This window comes from Platalea leucorodia, assembly GCF_965183815.1.
Source record: "Platalea leucorodia genome assembly, chromosome: 3".
NCBI classification, from domain to species: domain Eukaryota; kingdom Metazoa; phylum Chordata; class Aves; order Pelecaniformes; family Threskiornithidae; genus Platalea; species Platalea leucorodia.
The window spans coordinates 19,374,746-19,392,331 of record NC_138825.1 but is presented as its reverse complement, the minus strand read 5'-3'; the positions used below and the strand labels follow the sequence as shown (position 1 = coordinate 19,392,331).

The following is a 17,586-nucleotide window of genomic DNA, read 5'->3' as shown; positions in this document are numbered from 1 at the left end:
AGCCACAATCCATTTCCAATTCACCCTGCCATCCAGTCCTTGTTCTATTATCTCCAGGATAAAACTAGAGTAGGGAGATAGTCTTTTAATAAGACAGTAGTTGTCTCAGTCTACAGCCAACAGAGAACAAATAGAATGGAATTTCTCACTTATGCTGTATCTTAGGGAAGTGAAAAGAGGATGGAATAATTGTAACCAAGATAAATACACAAGTCATAACCTTCTTAGCATAACTGTGCCTGTTTCTGGAAAATTAGAATGTCATTGAGCTAAAGGTAATTTGTTCAGCATGCCAACAGAATGATAAGTCTGATTATTTGATCTTTTTCTCTCCTTACGTAGTTTCAGTAAGACTGAAAAGTGAATATAGGTGGTCAGAAGAGCCTTGTACCACTTCGCAGATACACCTTCACCCACCTCTCCCCCAACAATAATGTATGTAACTTCCTCAGTTTGATTGTTGAGGCAGAAATGCTTGGTAGGGCTGTGATGACATTTCAGAGACATTTAAGTATTATTTTCTGATTGTTCCACGAAGAAGATGACTTCTATGATCTATAATGGTTAGTGCTGTTTAATTGAATTTCATGTAAAATTTCTCCATAATAGCTAGGCTTTTTGCTGTCCAAATTTGTTATTTTTTAAGATAAACATATCTTTTGAGAAGTAGCATCATTTAAAAGGCATACTGAAGGTAGGATTATAACATGTGAGATGATTGGCATGCCCTGTTCAGTGAGCAGATCCCCTGTGTCTGTGTTCTTTGTTTTTAGAGCAAAAGAGCTGTACAGTCTTTCATCCATAATGTTCATCGAGAGCTTGAACTTCTGCAGTCTGTACTCATGTGAAACCCACATTGAAGCCCCATGGGTATTTGCCTGCAAGAGGAGTAGAGGGCTTGGTTGTCTGTGCTGGAAAAAAAGCAGTGTTATTATTCCAGTCGGTTCATTGTATTCAGAGCCCAAAAGTGTGACAGGCAGTTTGCAGAGTAAGTAAAGAAGAAATGGTTCTTCCTCAGCAGAAATGTGACTTCGAAGTGAATCGTAGTGCATTCGCAGTAAGAATAACAAACTAAAGAGATGAGGCACAGGAATTACGGTTTGGTATTGTAGCAAAAATATTTTGAGATACATGTGCTTTAGTGGTTGCTGTGGACATGACCAAAGCTTCTCTTTTTTTCCTTATATGTCATTGTCACTGTCTGTCCATTCATGGCTGCCAGCTATCTTTTCCCTCATTCTCTTGGACTCTTTGGTGCAGCGACTTCCTAAGGTATTCTCTGTAAAGAGATCTGGCCTTCAGTGAGACTCCTAGGCCCTGGGGAAAAAAAAAAAAGTATTTAAAATGATCCATTCGTCTTCCTTGGTACACATTAAAACACTTTTAGAAGGAGATGACAGCACAACCTAGTGACAGATGATACTGGGAAGGTGGAAGTACTCAGTGTCTTTCTTTTGCTGCATTTTCAGGCCAAGACTGCTCCCAGGCCTTGGCATGTAACAGCGTGGTTTCAGGAATGGGGCAGCCAGCACTGGGAGAGCACCAAGTTAGGGACTACTTAGAGAAGCTGGATGCATTCAAATCCCTGGGACTGGGTAAACCCAAGGTGCTGTAAAAGTAAGCTGAGGTTAGTGTCTAAAATCTATGAGAAATCATTGCAACTGAAGGGTGTCCTTGACAACCTGAAAAGACTAGCAGTATGCTCATTTCCATGAAGGGCAAGATGGAGGACTTGGAGAACTACAGGCTGGTCTGCCTCACATCAGTCCTTAGAAAGAACATGGAGGATGTGCTCTTGGACTCCATTCCCAAACAGGTAGAGGACAAGAAGATAGTTGGTGGTAGTCAGTGTGAATTTGCCAAGAATAAATCATAGGTCACCAGCCTGATGGTCGTCTGTGTCAAATGACTGGCTGTGTAAGCAACAGAGGACCATGGGTGTACTTCACCTTGACTTTAGTAAAGCTTTAGGCACCTTCATCCCCAGCATTCTCATGTGGGAGCTGAGAAGGTCTGGGTGGGTGAACAAGTTGAAAACTGGCTGGACTGTTGGGCTCAGAGGCTAATAATACTTGGTGGCTTCATGCCCAGTGGCAGCCAGCATAGAGCAGAGCTGGCCCCAGAAGCCAGTATTGGGGCTGGTAGTGCTCAGTATCCTCATCTGTGACCTGCATGATGAGACACTGGTCAAATTTCTAGATGATCCTCAACTGAGAGGACAGGGGGCCTGTCTGATGCACTGAATGGCAGAGCTTTGCTCCAGAAGGACCTTGGTAAACTTGAGGATTGGGCTAACAGGAGCCTTGTGGGGCCACCAGAAGCGAGAAGCTCTGCCCCTGGGACAGGTCCGGCCAGTGCAGCATCCCAGGCTGGGAAGCAGTGGCCTGAGTAGTCCTGCTGAACAGGACCTGAGGATTACAGAGGTCCCAGCCTGTCACAAATAGGGTAGGCAGCCATTCAACCCAAAATAAGGTAGGAGGAAGGCAGCCAGCACTGAGAGAAGTTATTATCCCAGCCTGCTTGGTGGTGGTGAGGCCATACCTGGGTTGATGTGTCCTCCCTTGGCTCCCCTTCCCAGGTCAAGGGGGATGTGGGGAAACTGGTGGGGCCCAGTGGGGGCTGCCCGTGTGTTCAGGGGCCCACAGCATGTACCCCTGTGGAGAGGTGGATGGAGCTGGGCTTGCTTAGGCTGGAAAGAGGTATCTGAGAGGTGAGCTAGTGGTGGCCTACAACCACCCAATGGAGAGATACAAAGACAGCAGAACCAAATTCTTCTCAGCAGTAGCAGATGATACAAGAGGTGGTGGTGACAGTTTGCTGTTTGGGAGGCCCAGATTGAACTTTAGGGAATACTTACCAGCAGGGGGGTGCAGTTCTGGAACAGATTACCCAGAGAGGCTGTCGAATCTCCACGCCCAAGTCTTTTGAGCCTTGGCTGAACAAAGCCACAGCTGCCCTCATCTAATGTTGGTGACAGTCCTGCTCGGAGCAGGACATTGGATGGAGAGCTGCAGAGGGGCCTTCCAGTTCATGTGGTTCAGCGATCCTGTTGTAAAACAGTGACAAAGGTGGGCAGGTTGTTTCCTTCCTTGCTCTGGAAGACCCTCCAGAGGCCAGAACTGAGACCAGATAGCTGGAGTCCCATCTATTGAGATCTGATCTCACCAGGATGCATAGTCTTCGCCTGTACCATCCTCCTTCCTTCACCTGTGCCACTATCTTTAGAATAGAAAGGAGAGTCTGTTTTATTTCACAAACAAGGCAGATTAGGTAGAATTTTAATTAGAGCTAACCGCAAGAAGCAGATGAAACCAGCTCTTTCAAATGACTGTTGCCATCATAAATAATACTGTTGGCACTTGAGCAGTTCAAACTACTAATTCTATGTGATGCCTGATTTTATTGCATTAAGGAGGCAAGCCTCTCACTTTTGTGCTATCTTTTCCAATTTGAAAAATGGATTTTGAGAGTCCTGAGGTTTAATCAGTTAACGTTTGTGCAATGTTTTGAATTTATAAAATGCTATCTAAATGTGAAGTTTAACTGTGTTGTTGCAGAACACTGTTAATGAGTGATCTGAAGGCCCAGGGAAAAGTCGTTATGTCTAAGCTCCTGGACTCCTGGTCTCTTTCATTGATTGCTATGTCATTTTTCAGCATGTCTGTCAACGTTCATAGAAGCTCTAACCCATTGTCAGACCTAGAGGAAAGCGTCGTCGTCCCCTCACTTGTCTGCTCCTTGACAAACGGTGTGTGGGTGAAGCTTTCTTTTTTCCTATACATGAATGTCAAGTGGGTTTTTTTGAATCACAGAAGGAAAACCAGCAGCCAGTGCAGTTTTCACAGGAAAGCAGAGTGGTCCTCAAAAGGTTTCTGCCACCTGCATTTCTTTCCATCCTGTAATTGGTGTGCCAAGCCACTCTTCTCCATTTTCATCCCTGCAATGATGACTTAGGAAACCACAGAAAATATGAGGAAGCTCTGGAGCTGAAAGATGAGTGGAAAGGGGTCTGCCAGACAAAACTGGCGTGCAGAATTGATAGTGCAGAACTGATAACTGAGTTACTGAAAGGCAGATTTGGGATGGAAGTGGCATGGAGACTAGAGATGGAGGAAGGATGGCTGAGCCTCAGGATGGGCAGGGATTTGGCAACAGATGCTTTATACTATCAGGCATTCAACAAGCTCTGGATAGGATCATCGCCTTTCCCAATACTTTTGGTGAGAGTTGGCCAACTAATTGTCTCCTGATACCATGTCCATGGATGCACATGTATGTATGTAGAGGAGAGGCTGACAAGGACAGATTAAAATGTATGAGACATTAAAATACACCATCTCCTCAAGATTTATCTTATTTATGCTATCTGTGGACCAATTTCATGATTCTCCGATGGTCTGAGTTATGACTCGTGAGCACTTAAAGCTGACATAATGGCAGCCTCTATGTGATGAGTTTAATCCTGGCATAGAATGAAAAAGGAGGAGGACTACACCAAATAGGTTTAATTATGCACCTTCTCTTGTGGCTTTTCTAGTTCTTCAGGGGAATAACTCACAGTACTCGCTACCTGTTTAATGTGGTCTCTGACATTACTGAACTGTGAGTTGTTGCAATACCCATTCTGTTCCAGGCACCTTTCTGTTCAGGTACTTGTGCGTCAGAGTATTGTCAGACTTCTTAATTTTTAAGCTTTTAGCCTCCTGAGTGTAATCGAATAAGCACACTCGAGAGCAGAGCGGCAACTAGAGGCATAGCATTGGGCTTCCTTTCACACCCTCCCCTTAACTACTGTGCACGGTGTGAAGTACCGAACAGGCATTCTGCCTCGTGGTTTTCATTGACAGAACCAGCTTCCTCTTAGCTTTCCCTTTAGGTCTGTCAGTCTGTCTTGCCCGTGATGACGGAAAATTCTCCTATCCTCTAGTCTCAGAACAGAGATCTCAAAAGTAACTTGCCATTTGCCTCTGTCAGCAGCAAAAGAGAAGACGCATATTGGTTAATCAGCTGTGCAAAGCTGAACTATTTAAACACCCTTTTGTCATTGTCTAGGAAAGATTTTAATTTCAGCATTGAATTTTAAGTTTTTAATTAACTAACTACTTTTTTCAGTTCAGTGCTTTTCAGCTGGGAGCAAACACTGCTGAGTCACTTAGGAATTGGGCTTGTAACAGCATCTGGCTCTAGCTCCCATTATGGAAGGCAATACCTGGAGCTTTTAATTGTTTTCTTCTTCTTCCTTCTGACTTTTTCCTTTTGAAAAACTGGGTGTAAAACGCTTTGTGACCAAAACATCTTTTATTGTTGTCTATCTAAAGTAAGTAGTGTGATGAGATTCAGTTTTCCATATGGATATGCTAGGGATTATTGGGATTTAAAGTGATAAATAGTAATAAAGTTTTATAATAGTGTTCCTTTGGACACTACACCTGAGTTTAGGGAAGCAACAGGGGAAACCTGTGAAAGAGCTGTGTGAAGGTCACTGCTAGGAGACTGGTCCCTCTGTGTGTAAGGCTTCAGGGTTGCCTCTAAGAGAATAGGTAAATTCATAAGGAAAATTTCTGGGGCTGGAGTGTGGGAAAAGGGAGGACTCCTGTCTTCCCTAACTTCAAGTTATATTTCTGTAGCGCTGCTACAGTTCCCAAGGATCACAGTGAATACTGGGCATTTGAGGGAGAAGGTTTTATATGAGTGAAGTCTTTGAATTTAAGAGAAATGATATGGGGCAAATGAAATTTGCCTGATGTCTTAGTGAGAGGACAAAATTTGACTTTATTTTGCTTTGATGGGTTATTAGCCTTCCTCTTTGTATTTAGGAAATGAAAAATACTTGAATAGGAGGTAATTTTAAAGACCCTTGACTTGCAGATCTCTGCTCTGATACCGGTCTTGGCCACATGCTGTTTGCAGTTGTTTAATGTCTGCCTTAACTTGTCCATTTGTGTAATGTATTACATGGCCACAAGAGTTAGTATGAATTCATTAGCATTTCCGAATTGCTCTTGCATCATCTAGAGAAACGTGCTCACATACCTGCTAGGTATTAGAAGTGAAATCCTGGTTCTATTTAAGCTAATAACAAGAACTCTGATGGACTTCAAAAGAGGTAAGATATCATCCAATTACCATAATTAGATTGTTAAGAGTTGTTCAGCTCCAAATTTTCTAATAATTCAAAGGCTGTTACCTTCCTGAATTTTAAGTCGGATGCAAGTATAGCATGTTGCAAATCTTCTGGTGCTTATGCAGTCACATTGCACTCAGCGCTGGAGACTGTTCACATTCTTAGTGTTCAGTGTGTTTCAGAGCCTTGATGAGGCAATTAGAAAATCTGTATAAATAAGCCTAGAAAAAGTATAACAATATCTTTTCTTAATGTTGTCACTCAGGTAGTGCCCAGTTCTTCCATGGCTTTTACCGACTACTGAGCTCCTGCTATGAGAGTTTTGCTTGAATAGTTAATTTGGAAGTTGAGTGTAAAATGAAGAATCCAAAGACCAGCTCTGTGGGATGTTTTGTGATAGTAGTGGAAACGTTCTCTCCAGTCAGTATCTCCAAAGAGCATAAAACTTCATTTAAATTTTTTTTTCTACTGTACAGTCCCCAACAGACGTTGACTGTTAATAGTTATTACAGCTCTAATTTAATCTGGTAGAGTATTGAACTTGTACGTGAAAGGTAATAAAATCCTTTTAGTAGGAAGATGGAGTTTATGTTCAGAATAACAATCTATCAGTTTTGCAAAAGATCGTTAAATTGCTGCTTTATAACTGTGATCAGATTAAGTCAGCCTTAGATGTGTTTTGAGCCTTGCTTTTCAAGAAAGTAAGTTAAAATAACAAAACTATGGTCTTTGGTTATTAGGGAAGAAATCTGCTCGAATTGGCATGGGGACACTAATTTGTATCAGGTATCTGGATGTCTGCTCTGTGCGTGTTATTGGCTTGGGTGTGTGGCTAAATATTATTTTCAAATAATGTGAACTTCCCTCTTCATGAATTCTAATGCATGCCACTTTTGTAACTGATTTTTATGTCCCGTTGCCCTATTTGATGTCATGTCTCCAAGATCTTATTTGATTGTGTGATATCAGGTATGCAAGAATATCTCATGCTGGAAATCCTAGACCTCAGGTGCAAGTTGAGGAGTTGCCTCCATTTGTTTGTCCCAGAGGAGCTGGTTGCCATTTTCTGCAGTGAACGCTTTCCTGGGGAACCTTATTTTCCACTGTAACTTCTCAGGCTGCCATCTTTTTGGGCTGCAGACATCTTTCCTAGATAGCTGCCTTGGAAAGGTCAAAGGATGCAGTAGGGTGCACTGACCTCGCTGGCCATCATGAGGTTGTTCAGCAGAAGAACCTGACCTGGCTCTTTACTGCGTTTACCCTGAGACTGACTAGGAAGGATTTTAGGGTATGAGCAGTTAGCAGGGTGCAGTCAAGGCTATTGGGTAGTTATCATATGACCAGCTTTTAAAAGGGCTAGCAATAGGATGCTAAGTTTGCCCAGTTCCTAGGGCCAAGCAACGTCTCTGTCTTTTGAACATCTCAGGGTTGCCTGAGCGTTCTCACTGGCATGAGTTTCAGATGTTTTATGCATCTGTATCAGACAAGGATGTTGCACCAAAGATTGCAGGAATGGTCTTCATTGCTGGTGTGCTTTTGAGTCTCACCAGTCTACACCCCTTCATTTGGAAGCTTTTTTGGACAGGTGCTTTATTCATAGTGTATCTTTACATGCATGGTACATTAGCATCAGGTTTCTTCTTTACAAATATCTCTGTTACCTTGTTAGTTCTGAACAGTGCAACTTGAAGCTGTCTTCTGAATCTGAATCTGAATTCTCTCAGTGCCAGGAGGCACACAAGGCGCGAACGTTGTTCTTCCACTTCGATCGGTCTGCGGCTGTGTGCTCTGGAGTCCCAAGGGCCACAGCGCAGTCTTCTGTTGGTTTTTTCGACAAGACATGACCGATCCAGTTCCATCTCTTCCTCCTCACTTCATTACTGATTTTCTCCATCTCCGCCATTTCGGTTTTTTTGAAAGTTGATGCTCGTCGTTTCTGCAACTTTTTTTTTTTTTTTTTTTCCGGGAGGAGGTAGTTGGCCTCCTGCCCAACCCCCATGACTTGGAGGGCCAGTGGTTTTTCTGTCAGGGTGGCCTTCCCTTAGGCTGCGTTGGTTCGCGGCACCTTCTTCCATTTTATCCGGTGCACCCTCCAGAGAGGGATCCCCTATCCACCACCCAGGGGACGCGCCTTCTAGCCGTGCAGCCCCAGCCGAAGGGAAGCTGTCTTCATCGTCTCAAAAACATCTTGCTGATAAGCCATCCTTCCCTTTTTGTGACATGAATGTTAGAATATTGTAAACAAGCTTCCAAAGGATCAACAGCAATTTTTTCATGCAGGATATATTAATTTGTCTTGTAATATTCCTTTTATGTCAACTGCTGTGCTTAAGCATAAATATCTTTTCACGTGTGTTTGTCTGAAGTGACAGCAAGTTGCCAGAGATGTTATCAGACACAACACATGAGGATCGGGAAGACCATTGCTTTGTGACTGCAGGTATTAAAAATGTAGGGAAAAATGTGATTAAAAGCTGAGTACTATTGGTAGGTTTCTCCCAGAGTTTGTGAGTGCTTAGGGGGCATGTGGAAAACAAAGTATTTGCAATTTAGACTGGCAGTTTCTGAAACACCACAGAGCAATATCAGCTCGTAGGGTTTCAGTCACAAAATGCCAAACATAGATGTAGTTGGTGTAAAAGACTGAATGCTGTTCCCACCGCGACCACGTGGTTCTGCGTGATGATGATGAATGAGCTCAGGACCCAGGAAGTGCTAAGTGCCTGGGTCTGTGGCTGTATATCTAGTTAAAATGTGATTATTTTAACTGCATCCCTTTAATATCAGCATTGCGCTGTGCCGCCAGAGTCCGATTTAAAACCTGTAGCGGAAGAGTCTCGAAACGTCTCACTGGTGAGCATCTTTCTGAAAAACGAATAGACCCTTCAGAGTCCTGAGCTGTAGAACATGACACTGGCAGCATGTACCGTGAAGAGGCCTTTCATCTCAGCTTATATCCCTTGATTTCTAAATAGCAGCAGAAGTTTGTTTGAAGCTACAGTGCTTTTTCTAGCTGTTCACCCGAGAAGATCCCAGGAGTCTTATTAGAGCTGCAAGCTATTAGGAGAAAATAAGTGCAAGGGAATTTTAGCTGGAGCCTTAGAGTCTTAACAGGTCTACACAATGATCTCGGAGCGTGCCACATGGATTCCCTCCCGCTGGAGGGAAATACAAGTGAACACATAGCTTCTAATTTTGCCCACAAAGTCCATTGGTGTGAAACAGAATATTCTTCTGTCCCTCAGCGTGGATGGGGAATCAATCTCCATGTGATCTTTTAACTCTTTCTAAGCAGCAGTCTCTAATCTGGTCTGGGAAATGGTGCTCATATTGATCCCATGGGAGGCCGTCGCGTGAAACAGTGGCAAGCAGTGACTGAGAGATTGTGCCTTTGAGAGAAGGGAGGAGTATGAGGATTTGTGTTCAAAGTGTATCATTTCTCACTTCAGACACATTAATTATTCCTCTGTGGGGTTTGACGCCATTGATTTCAGTAGCGTAAGTCCTGTCAACTTTAATGAGAGAGGATTTGGGCCTCTGTCATCAGGTTGTTGTCTCTGTGTGTGTGTGTGTATGAAGTTGACTGACAGATCTGTCGCGTATGCTTTGGAGACAGCAAATTAATGAAATAGGGTTTGTCTGAATTGGTGTTTTGAGTCTGTTGCTTATGTGGAAAAGAGTATGTGTGATGTTAATGTACACTATAGGTGTCAGGCCTGGTTACTATAGGAACTCACCTGTCTGCTCTGTAATAAGCAGATCTAACTCGTAGTGCGTGAACAGGAATCTTCAAATTCTGCTGTGTAGCAAAGCCTCCGCACTTTCTGTGTGGTTTCATAGTAAGTATCCCTCACTTCAACTTTGGAAGCAGTTCCAGTAACACCAGAGCCAAATGCGGCTCTCCATAGTTCTTTCTTTAGCATTTATAGCCTAGACGAGCAGTGAGAGCAAAAAGAGAACACCGCAGCAGACAGGGAAGTCACCCATGAGATGGCTGGGCTTTCAAAAGCAAGAACAAAGTCATGTTTATTCTCTCCTTTTTTAAAAATAAAATTAAATTAAAAATTTAAAAAAAAAAAAAAAGATAAAAAAGGCTAATCCATCATAGCTCTAGTATTTGCCCAGGTGGGTGATCTCCCCAAAAGCATGGACTAGGAGGACATTTCTGACAAGGCTGTGTAGTGGTGGTGAGGCAAACACAGCATAATAGCCATGTCCTTCGGAGTGACTTTCTAGGCACCGCTTCACAGCAGCGTAGTGTGGGGCCGTTCCTCCTAGCATCCTGGGAGAGTGTGCCGGGGTAGACCCCGCCATGGCAAAATTGTCTTTCTTTTAGCAATATAATTCAGTAGGTGGAACTGGCCACGTGATGACTAATAAGCCACAATTGCAAAGTGTGAGCCCTGTAAATAGAGGGTAGAAATATAGAAGCCAAAACAAAGGCGGTTAGTGACTATCTCACAAATTTGCTGTAGCAGCTAGCCTTGTCTACTACTAGGCTTCACTGATGTTTCAAACCTGGCCCCGAGTCAGGGCATAAGAGGGACTATCCTTGGAAGCTCTCTTTATTTACAGCCACTGCAAGAAAAGAAGGAATGAGAGCTGCCTTTGTTTTGTTGGTTACTTTAAAAATCTGACTCCCTGTTGCAAGGCAGCAAGATGAGCAAATGGCTCTTGCACCTGGCAAGTTACCATCAGCAATTATTGCAATGCTTAGTGTCTGCCACCAGCAGAAGTCTCTCTGCTCCCTTTCATGTCACAGATTTCAGTGTTCTTATGGGGATGGTACAATTAAAGCCACAAGATTTAGTGCTCTAATTCTCTTTTGTTTGCAACAAAAGGGAGAGACAGGGAAGGGCGATACATGTGGCTGGGCTTTTGTTTTTATTTCACTGACCAGCAAAAATACTGTGTATATATAACTGTGACAATAACAGAGTTTGTTTAAACTCATCAAACCATTCCATTAGTAACTGGATTAACAGCTATTATTTCACATAGAGGAATCTTGTTATTAAAAAAAAAAATGCTGCGACTACATTTCACTCCTCTCTGTTTACAAACTGACATCTGAGCAGGCTGTACCTTATGTATTTCTGTGTGTTTATTTCAGACAAATGTTTTCTAGTTTTGGATACATCATTGACGTGATGCCAATGTCAAAAACACTGTTTTTGACAAGTATGTCAAAAATGCTGCTTACAATAAATGTGTGTATGGGAGGGAAACGTGGTGGTTGACAGGCATCCAGGTTTCATTTTTAGCCCTTCCATTATTACTCTGTGTGTGACCTGAGATGAATTGCCAAATCAGACTTTTTGAAAGGGGACATCTGTGAACATGAGTGCAATTTTTCTGTTCTAAACTGGCATTTGACAGTGAGACATGAAGATCGGAGCTCTTGACCCTCAGTGTAGTGGAGAGAAATGGGAACCACCAAAGCACTAGATCCATTTTAGGATGAGGTGAGCTACCACAGGAGCTCAGAGCAACTGGTTTGCACCTTGTGGTCCACAGCTTAGACACAAAGGTGAAGGCAAGCAGGATCCATTCGTGGCCCCTCCGCAGTATTTCTTAGACACCCTGGATCTCAGCTGAGCCATGCTCAGTGATGTGGAAGATCATTCCTCTGAAGATTTAACCTTAGTATTTTCAAAACCAAGCTGCTGCTCCTGCTAAAATTCATGCACGCTTAAAAAGAGGTTTAAATTACAGCCCTGTTGAACCTTAGTTTCTCTCTCTATGAAATTAAGCTGTTCATCAGATCTACATGTTTTAAGTATTAACGGACAGGCTTTATTAATGGACACTCCAGGAAATGAAATCTCATTGTCTTGATTATCTGGCCAGTCTTGCTAGAATCTGTGGAATATCACAATTTTTCTTGCCTCAGGGGTTGGTCCCTTTCATTTACCTAACTGCACCTTTCATTTACCAGCTACGCACCCCGATGTGCTTGCGCTCTGGACAAATTGGTAAATTGGTCAGCTGCCAAAAGGGAGTAATTTGACTTACCTGAAATGAGCAACAGTGTGATGAAAATACATTACCTCTGTCCCCCTGGATAAGCTTCAGATTGTATTGAAATAGAATTAGGCTAAGGGAGTCAATGTACTGGATAATAATGAAATGTTTAATGTGGATTAGCGGCATGTAAAATTAATACGTTAGAATGAATTGCTGAAGAAAGAAAATTATGTCAGGCCTTTATCCTGACTCTAATGACTTAAAAATGCTGCACTCTTCTGTTTATAGAAGAGGAAAAGTAAAGCTATTGAATTTATGCTCTTTATTTGGGTGAGAAAAGCAGATATAAACTATTAATATGTATCTGAGCTGTCAGCGCAAGATCCCACTGGACCAAGGCCATAATGTTTGGCTCTGGACCACATCTGAGAAGTTGCAGAGATGAGGGTGAAGTCCAGGAAGAATAGGCACACGAAAACAAGAATCTAAAACTCCATAATTACCTGCCTGGGCTTAGCTTTGGAAGTCTCTTGGTTGGTTGCGTTTTATTGTTGCTGTTTGTTATTTTTCCCTGCCAATAATATTTATGGCTTTTTCTACTTTGTGCATTTTCTTCTGGGAGTTAAATCTAAATGTAATCTTTGTTTTGGACCATCCAAAGGTGAGTTTGAAATGTTGCCTGCCCAGGAAGATCTTAATGAATTTCATACAAAATGGGCAAACTTTCCAAACTAGTTGGCAAAGATAATCTTTGACTGGGAGGTATGGAAGGCCTGCAGAGTGAGCTATGGCATAAAAATCACAAGTATTCATCTGCACTTTGTGAGGCTTTTTGGGTTTTTTTTGTTCTTAAAGCTTTCTTGTTGGCTCATCTGTTCTAGGTTCGTTCCTGTTCCTCAATGCATCAGAGAGGCTGAGCCCCATCATCCTGAGCCCTTGGTTGAGAAGCAGCAGTGACCAATGCATAGTTCAAGTGGCCGTTTATAAGTTTTACCAGCAGAGTGGAGAATATATTGCTCGTGTCCTTCCCATTGACGAAAGCAGCAGTGAAATATTATCAGTGGAGAGTCCAGAGAAACATGGGTAAGTCTCATCTCTCATTTGACTCACAGCTTGACTTGAGAAGAATCGCACAATACAGCCACAAAATGCATGCTGCACATCTACTAAGGGGAGCAGGACACTGCACCAAGTGGTGTTGGTCTTTCATGGGTCTGAGTTATTGTAGAAGCTAGAGATTGGTGCTTATTTTATTACACAAAGCATCAGCAAACTACTGGATCCATGTAACAGTGAGTCTCTGAGTCAACATCGTCTTTATTCTCAATGCTTACAAGTACAGACCGGGTGCGGATGCTCATCCTAAGTTTAAAGCTTTTCTAATTTGCTCTGTCTGATTTCTTTTTATTACTTCTTTACCCAAGTATACTATTGGGCTTAAAATATCTACTGAGTCTGTGCAGTTTCCTGTGTCTGCATACATTTTAAGTTTTGTCTTGCATTTGTGTTTTTTAAATGCCATCTCTTGTCGATAGAGAAGTTTGGAGCCATTGTCAGAGGAGGAAAGCTTTTGATCTTTGAAGGGTGCAACTGTTTGAAATGTTTTAGCCTCTTTGTGCAATTAATTTTAATTGTTGATGATTTAATTTGTCAGACTTCTGTGCATTCTTTTAAATTTTGGTTAGCAGCAAAACAGCAGGAGCCATAGCTGAACGTAGTAAATATTTCTAAATGCTACAGTAGTGGAGTAACTTAGAATGGGATTTGCATGTATGTGAGGCTAATGTTCTACCTCTTCTATATACTGATTTTTTTTTTTATTTTTATTTTTTACTTCTGCTGTGAAATGTGTGTTAAGAAGCATAATTTTTACTAAGCATCACAAACGTTCTTTGTTTTGATGTGATAGATTAGAGAGTTTCTAATAGCAAGTCCTGCTGGCTTGTGCTTGTAACAAGATGTGATTATCTGATTACTGTCTACAGCAAATTCTGTATTTTCCAGTAGCAAAAGAAGAATGTGCAATAAAAAACCTGACAGGAGATAACCTAACTCATAGAAACAGTTTGAATAGTTGTAATTCTCCTATAACACATGGCCTATAAAAGTGAGGAGGAGAGCTTGTGTGTGGATCTAGATCGTACTTAGTTCCAGCAACATCATCCAAATTGTAAATTACTGTTGATGTCTGGGGAAAGGTAATTAGGGGAGCTGCAGCAGCTGTCTTCTTCCTTAGCTCTTTGCAAATGCTGTGCTCTGTGTCACAGCTAATAAACATGCTTTGTGCAAAGTGCCTCCTGCATTGGCAATGCCACTGCTCCTTGGCATTTGCAGGGAATACTGCTGTGCGTAAAATGCTTTGCTGTGCTGCATGGAGGAGCTCTAGCTTGGATCTGTGGGCAGGCAGAACTTGCCAGGAGCACAGGCAAGTGCCAAATGTAAGGAACCTTGAAGGGAAGGGAAAGATTACTTGAGCTATGGTAACAAATGCTTACCTTTGCCATCTGCTGGAGGCGATATGGACTACTCAGCTGTGTGTTGCAGATGGAGATTGTCACCACGGTAGAGGGTCTGTGCTTTTAAAGAAGATGGTTTTGGTTATAGCTTGGATATCCCATATGCTTGCAAGAAGTGTAGCTTGCCTCCCCAACAGCATTCCTGTGGCACATAGGGTAGTAAGGATGTGCCTGTGGCTTTCATGGTTTTGTATGGCTGACTTCTTGCTACTCTGTGTGCTATAAAACTTGGCAGTTGGAGCAACTGGCTGGTTCATTTTCCCCGCTCTGGTCTTGTCTCTTCACTGTGAGAGGTAGTAGCTCTTCCCCCAGCTCAGCAATGCAGAAAGGCTCTGATATTGTGCCCACATAAATGTCACACAGGGATAGTTCAAGTATCTACCCACAGACTGCAGCCACAGATGACAGGGTAGCAGTTTGTTAGCATTTGCCCTGAACCTTCCTTCCAGAATTTATGAGTGCTCCTCTCCCCTTGGTTTGGAGTGATAATATTTGATTATCCCAGCTCTGATAACAAAACATGCAAATCTCACTTTTGTAAAAATCTTGTTTTCTTTAAATAGGAATCAAGAATAGCTGGTTGGAAGTCAAGAGTAATTCAATAAAGTTCTTAAGTGAACTAGCAATCCTACAGTGGAAATCTGTTCTGTTTAATATTTTAATTTGCCTTGGAAATTGCAAAGAATTGTATTGTTTTGTAATGAATTCTTTGACCATGCTATAACCAAGTGATTTCTAAAATTTTAGCTCTGGGCGGGAGGTAATTAAATTCCTCAGTGATGAGCCTGTGTTAGAAACAAAAGCACTTTAAAGTTTCACAGGTGACACTTTTTTGATTCAATGTGCTTTATATACTGTTTTGCAAACAAGAGGTGTAAAGTGCGTGTAGTTGTATGTGCAGTAGTGAGTCCACACTGTTGCTGAAAATCAAGCTCATAGCAGGAAGAGTATGTTTTATTGAAACAAATGCACCTGAAGGGTGGTAAGGCAATAAATTAATTCCAGGGTGGATTTTCTCATATCTTGAACTATGCACAGTGTCAGTATCTTTTTACCCTTCTTTTTTTTTTCCTCTTTTTTAAACTGCATAACCTGAATTACATATATTAATATCTTACAAGGTCTTCACAGTTCACCTACATTTACAAGAGAAAAAAGTAGATGCTGTCAGGTATTACTGTTTCATTCAGGGTGAAACCAAGCAAGCAAATGTTTCGGTTGACAGCACTTGGAGCTGATTTTTAAGTGGAATATATGTAAAGCTATGACATTTTATTAGTCAGGTAGAGACAGTGTAGCACCCAATATTTATTTGTTACCAGGGTTCAACAGTGTTGTCTTCGTGTGCAAAATACCAGGTGTGATTTCGATGGATGCTCGGCACGCATAAAGACTTAAAGGCAGAACTAGTGCTGTTCTGTTTGCTCCTCTGGTCTCATTCTCTCTAGAAAAAAATAGCCCAAGCTTGTGGACTAGAGCTGTACCAATTCCATAATGAGGCATAGTCATTACAGAAATTGTTGCGTGGAAGATGCATATTTGTTTTATTTTCTTACTTGACATATTTCACTGCTGCTGATGTGTTGTGCGTAGGAAGAAAGCTAGCTAATTTAAGATGCATTACATAGCAGTAGGATAGGGCAGATGGAACAGACACCAGAAAGAATATGCCAGAAGTGATAGCTGCGAATGGTTCCCGAGTGATGAAACACCAGAGGCTGGCAAAGGGATGCTTGTTTTGTATTGTACAGAAACTTTGCCAAATACAGTCATAACTTTTCTACATAATATTTGCAACAATGCTTACCACTCGGAACATAATTATGTCCTTGTTTAGCAGTTCAACAGAATTGTATAGCTTTTTATTTTTTTTAAAGAACAGAAAGATCTTACTCTGTATTTAATCTATGGGTTTTGGAACACCTTTGGTTAGACCTTCTCTAATTTAGTTCCTAAGCAATCAGTAGCGCTCCTCTAGTGGGAACAACATATTACTATATTCTGTTAGAATTAGATTTGTTGCGTGATAGAGTGTCTAGATGATCTGACTTTGTGGATGTTTTTGATACGGTTAGTCTCTTCTGGCATCTCTTGCAATTCTGTTGTGTTTTACAAGCACCTGCAAATGATACAGGGGGAGAATCAGTGCGGTGCTATCGATCCTTTGTAATGGCAAAAGAGTTCTTATAGTTCCTGCCATGGAGCATAGCGCTTTCTGATTTATCCCAAATGTCACTAGATGTGGGTACTGTCTTTTGCTGTTTTTCTGCTCCCACGGTGCTGTATGCAATCCTTTCTTGTTGCTATTTAAGGGACTTCCTTTTTTGTGTTACTGGAGGTGAGGAGGCAGCGAGTACATTTACATAGCATATTGGTTATTTAGCAAAGCAGAGTTACTTCCACAATTTGAATGTTGACTTCTGGATGCCTGTCAGACTCTCACTGTGGCCACTGATTTCATTTCATCTCTTATTTGTTTTCCCATCTGTTAAATTTATAATTATAAAGGTAGTAAGATTGTAAATGTGCTTAGTAGAGTGGGGAAAACACAAAGGAAAACTTGTCAACAAGGTCAGAGTTTGTAATACAGGACTGATTTTTCTTTCTTTTGATCTGTGTATTTTGGAGAAGTTAGAGGTGGGCAAGGACAAAAATAGCATTGTTCATTTTAATTACCATTATTATTTTACATCTCTACCTGCACTATTAATGGTAAGTTGCAGTATTATATACTATATATCAAACCAAACTCTTTAATAAGCCCATAGCAAATGACAGCATAACTTCAATTTGGTCTTTCATTGCAGATCTTCCTCATCACTAATTCCATAATCATGTTCTTGCCCCAAAAAATAATGTAACAAGTGGATCTTAATACTGTTCACATGACTGAAGGTTACTGAGGCCTCCCTGAAGAGGAGTGGCAGGGAAGATACTCAGATCAGCTACTTCAGCAGGAATACCAGGATGCCAGCCTTG

At 41.7% G+C, this 17,586-nt stretch overlaps 1 protein-coding gene across 1 annotated transcript in view; it reads left to right on the top strand.

Annotated features, from left to right (window-relative positions):
- The window catches only part of ALK (ALK receptor tyrosine kinase), a gene marked incomplete at its 5' end in the record, with an annotated part of 317,178 nt that overhangs the window by 134,201 nt on the left and 165,391 nt on the right, over nt 1-17,586 (top strand). Inside the window, one exon of the mRNA XM_082306264.1 lies at nt 12,973-13,174. Coding sequence (XP_082162390.1) covers nt 12,973-13,174 — 202 coding nt within the window. The remainder of the gene's footprint in view (nt 1-12,972; nt 13,175-17,586) is intronic.